The following is a 5,128-nucleotide window of genomic DNA, read 5'->3' on the forward strand; positions in this document are numbered from 1 at the left end:
TTTTACCAGTTTTGATCTAGTTTTTTCGTGTAACTTGGTAGTGATTGAATAGTACCTGTTGCTTATTGTTCAATTTATGTAAGTATTATTAAAAACTAATGCTTCCGAGGTTTTGATCGATGTGTTAAGTTTATAGGTTATGTTGAAAAAAAAGTGTCCATGAGTTAATAAATAGAATTTCTGTGAGAAGGTTAAGAGTACGCGTTCTAAGAGTACGCATGCGTACTCTTAGCTGGATGCGTGCTCTTAGCCTAATATGCGTACTTTTTACCTGTTAGAATTTTCATAGCACAGTTTTAAAGTATGTTTTATTATTTTAGATCGATATGGGTAAATATCGACGCAAGACTGATAGGAAGTTAATATTTACGGCAGACTATTAGAACAAGTAAAGGAGAAACTGCTGCAAGGAATGAGTAAACGCTCAATAGCAGATTCAATCGGCGTACATGAAGCAACATTAAGAAAACGGCTAAAAGCAGGAACGGTGCCTACATCACTGGGTCGCTTCAAATTAGTTTTTACCCCAGAAATGGAAGAGGAACTGGCTATTTATTGTAGAGATTTAGATAAAACATTCTATGGGCTCACACTTAAGGCACTTGGTAACTTGGTTTTTGAGTATGCCGAAAGAAATAACTTAAACCACAGATTTAATAAAGAAAAAAGATCGGCCGGAAAAGATTGGGTGTACTCATTTTGTAAGCGTCATAAACTTAGTTTACGTGTTCCAGAAAAAACAAGCCTTGCTCGCGCTGCTGGCTTTAATAGGCCTCAAGTAGAACTGTTTTTCAGAAACCTAAGACAAATCTTGAATGAGAAAAAAATACTGCCGCACCGTTTGTACAACATGGATGAATCTGGTATCCTAACCGTGCCCAACAAATTACCCAAGGTTGTAGCTCCCAGAGGGAAAAGAACTGTAGGAAAAATCGTTTCATCTGAGAGGGGCCAGTTAATAACTGCGGTGTGTTGTATGGGAGCAACTGGACAATACATTCCACCTGCACTGGTTTTTCCACGAAAGAGACTGAAAGCTGAGCTAACTGATAGAGCTCCAGCAGGGACACTCCAGCTTGTTTCAGACTCGGGATTCATCACTAGCGAGCTCTTCCTGGATGGCTGGATCATTTTCAAACATTTTGCAAAAGCTCAGTTGAAGACCCAGTTTTACTCGTTTTAGATAATCATTCGAGCCATGTGAGTTTACAAGCAGTTATGAAATGTCGCGGGTTGGGTATTAACATGTTAAGTTTACCTCCCCATTGTAGCCACAAAATCCAGCCACTGGATAAAAATTTTTTCGGACCACTGAAAAGCGCTTATGCCCAAGAATGCGACAAATGGCATGTCAATAATCCGGGGCGACCAATTACTATGTTTCAAGTAGCTGAATTGTTCGCAAATGCCTACAGTAGAATAGCATCAATTGAAAGAGCGATAAAAGCTTTTGAAATATGCGGTATTTTTCCATATAATCCGCATGTGTTTTCGGAAGAAGAATTTGCACCCGCTACAGTGACAGATCAACCATTTCCAAACCAAAACTCCAGTGCAGATGAATACGACAGTGATGAAGATTTACCCTTATCAGTTCTTCAGCACAAACTGATGGAAAACATTCCGACAAAGACTATACTCCCAACACCTGTATCAAGGTCACAAAATTCACCGCCTTCAACGCCACTAGAAAAGTTGGCCCACTCTCCACTGCCCTCAACATCTTCTCGGGGAAAGCAAACACCATCACCAACACTAAGGGTACGAAATTCACCGCCTTCCACACCACCACAAAATTCGACCAACTTTATCTCGCCGAAATTAATAAAACCACTACCAAAAGCACTACCAAGAGCTGCCAATGATGTGTCAAATTGATTTTTTTTCTAATATACTTTTATGCTGTATTTCTTATTCCCGTGTGAAACATTTATTTAAAACCTTTAAGTTTATTATAATATTTTTAAATTGTTCTTAGCTTTCATATTTTGACTTATATAAACAGTTTACTGAGGATTGCGTATTCTTACCCTCCATTCCCCTAATAGTCAATAATGGGCAAAAAGAGTATAACTACAAAAAGAGAATCTAAATATGTAAAATGTGTAAAAAGAGTATCTAAATATGTGAGGGAGGCTACACAATAATTGAAAACGGTTAAATAAGCTGAGAATGATGATGATGATACTGATGAATATATTCTTCTTCTAGTGCGAATCCATTAATGGATGTTTGCGATAACATTTTCCATCGCTTCTCTATTCCAGGCGGTGTTTATTAACGACTGTACATCGTGTAGGCCTGTCCACTGTCTAACATTCCTCAGCCAAGACATTTTCTTCCTTCCGATACCCCTCTGGCCTTCGATCTTGCCTTCGATTAACAGATGCAAGAATTGATATTTGGGGTTTCGCATTATGTGCCCCAGGTATGCGGTTTTTTTCTTCTTAATCAATTCAAACAATTCGCGCTGTTTGTTGACACGTCTCAGAACTTCCTCATTCGTTAACCTAGCCGTCCAAGGTATCTTCAGAATTCTGCGATATAGCCACATCTCGAAAGCCTCTAGTTTATTAATGGCAGCTGTTTTCAATGTCCAACCTTCCATACCATAAAGGAGCACCGACCACACGTAACACTTTACGAATCTTAAAATCTGAGATTAAGATCAAAATCAGAACAGACAAGTACTTTTCGGAACCTTAAGAATGCCTGCCGAGCTTGTTCGATTCGAAATTTAATATACTTGTCTGATGTCCAATCTTCGGAGAGCAAGATGCTCAAGTACTTAAATTTATCTACCCTTTCTATGAGCCTTGTATTAAATGTTATAATGGAGTTTTTAAACATATCTGGATTTCTGGATATTATCATAAATTTAGTTTTCTTGATGTTTATGTTTAAACCCATTGCTTTACTCTGTTCTCCTACCTTGTTGACCAGTTGTTGTAGATCGTGTATATTATCTGCATTCAAGACCGTATCGTCGGCGTAGCGGATGTTATTAATCCACACTCCGTTAACTTTGACTCCCATTTCCACGTCCTCTAGAGCCTCTTGGAAAATAGCCTCTGAGTACAAATTGAATAGGAGTGGAGACAGCACGCAACCCTGTCGTAGACCCCTTCTAACTTGTATGGGATTGGACATGGTATTGGCCAATTTTATTTGTGCTGTTTGGTTCCAGTACAAGTTTTCGATGTATTGTATGTCTTTTTGGTCTGTCAAGCCTTTTGAGTAGCTGCATTAATTTGTGGTGTTGCACGCGATCGAATGCCTTTTCATAGTCTATGAAACACAGGCACACATCCTTTCTCTGATCGTAGCAGTTCTGGACAAGCACCTGTGTTGCAACTATCGCTTCCCTTGTACCTACCCCTTGCCTGAACCCCATTTGTGAATCGCATGTCCCTTTCACATTTTTTGTAAATTCTCTGGTGTATGATTTTCAGAAATATTTTTAGGGTATGGCTCATCAGGCTGATAAGTCTATGATCTTTACATTTTCTGGCATTGGCCTTCTTAGGCAGGGGAATAAAAGTAGAACGCAACCACTGTTTGGGGTAGTGACCTGTCTCATATATGAGAGGCTGATAGCAAAAGTGGGTTAAAATTTTACTCTCGGCAAAAACGGTTTGCGTTTTTCAGAGGACAAAAGCGGTTTAAGTAGCAATGAGAGCAAAAATGAGAGAAAGAAACTTTACCGTAAAAATGGGTTATAATTATATGCCACTTTTACTCTAAGATTAAAAATATTCCTTTTTTGTCCGAAGAAAAAATCGTTAATTTACTATTAGATAAAAAATCTGTTTGTGTATTTGCCAGTCAGGTTTATTCATGTTCCTCTAGTTTTCTATACAAAAATAACATTTGCACCATATGCAACAAGTAGTGTAAAAATCAACTTTTTATAAGCTTTCTATTTAATTTGCTTTGTATGTATGTTTGTTCGGGGCAAATCTTGTAAGCTAAATTAGAACCACTTCCTTTTGATTGTAGGAAATTATACATTTGTTTACAAGGCATGACCAGAATTTTTGATTAGCTGTTAAAATGGCGGCCAAAATGGCGCCATTTTTGAGGTTTTTGATTTTTAAAATTCTATTATAAAAAAAAATTATTATAATATAGGTATATTGTGGGTATATACATATGAAAAAAAAAATATGTGGGCGGCTATCTTGAAAAATGACAGTTTAATGACATGTCAAAATTTCGAAGTGAACCGATTTTGATAAAAATCATAATATATATATATATATATATATATATATATATATATATATATATATATATATATATATATATATATATATATATATATATATATATATAGGATGGCCATGGGCTAAAATGAAAGAAGAAAAAAATTCAGCTGTCAGAATTGACAGCTGTCCAAAAAAATTTCAAAGTTGTCCGATTTTGATAAAAATCGATATATTGGATGCCCCCTACCCCATAGTCGGTTTTCGTTTTATTTGTCTCACATTTGAACTGTCAAATTTGACAGCTGTCGTTTTTTTTAAGTTCTCCTTTGTTAATGAAAATCGATATACATATTATTAGGATGCCCATAGAAAGTTATTTAAGAAAAACCAGCATAACTAAAAAGTAAAAATAAATTTTAAGAAAAAGAACTTTTTAAAAACAAGCTTTTTTTTAAATACACAAAAAGAAAAAAAAACTTTTTTTTTAAATTTTATTATGAACTTTATAACTTCATTACATAATTTTAATATTATATTAAATCTTGTCGCGAGATTTGAGTGTACAGTTGCACTCATCAAAAAATCTGGTACGACAACTTTACTTTAAGTATATACAATATACATGACAATCTAAAACCTGTGTCTACCCTGTCTCATTTTGAAAGTTTGTCTTATGATACACCACTAGAAAAGGAATTACAAGATAAAGTTGTCGTACAACTGTACACTCAAATCTCGCTACAAGCTTTTATATAATATAAAATTATGTAATGACGTTATAAAAGTTCATAATAAAAATTTAAAAAATTTTTTTTTTCTTTTTAGTGTATTTAAATTGCTAAGGGCATAAAATCAGTTCTATGAATTGATTTTTACAACGTTGTAGCTGGGGGGTAAGGGTGGGGGGGGGCGTTGTGACT

The 5,128-nt window shown here is 35.6% G+C and overlaps 1 protein-coding gene across 1 annotated transcript; it reads left to right on the forward strand.

The window, feature by feature from the left end:
* Nucleotides 1-412: 412 nt before the first annotated feature.
* On the forward strand, nucleotides 413-1,183 carry LOC115881584. The gene has a single exon (XM_030899127.1). The coding sequence runs from the start codon at nucleotides 413-415 to the stop codon at nucleotides 1,181-1,183; it is 771 nt and encodes a 256-aa protein (XP_030754987.1).
* Nucleotides 1,184-5,128: the final 3,945 nt, after the last annotated feature.

The sequence above is a fragment of the Sitophilus oryzae genome, unplaced genomic scaffold, assembly GCF_002938485.1.
Source record: "Sitophilus oryzae breed Bouriz unplaced genomic scaffold, Soryzae_2.0 scaffold_172_pilon_pilon, whole genome shotgun sequence".
NCBI lineage: Eukaryota > Metazoa > Arthropoda > Insecta > Coleoptera > Curculionidae > Sitophilus > Sitophilus oryzae.

Coding starts and splice junctions, on each gene's coding strand:
- LOC115881584 (XM_030899127.1), top strand. CDS start 413: ATGAGTAAACGCTCAATAGCAGATTCAATCGGCGTACATGAAGCAACA.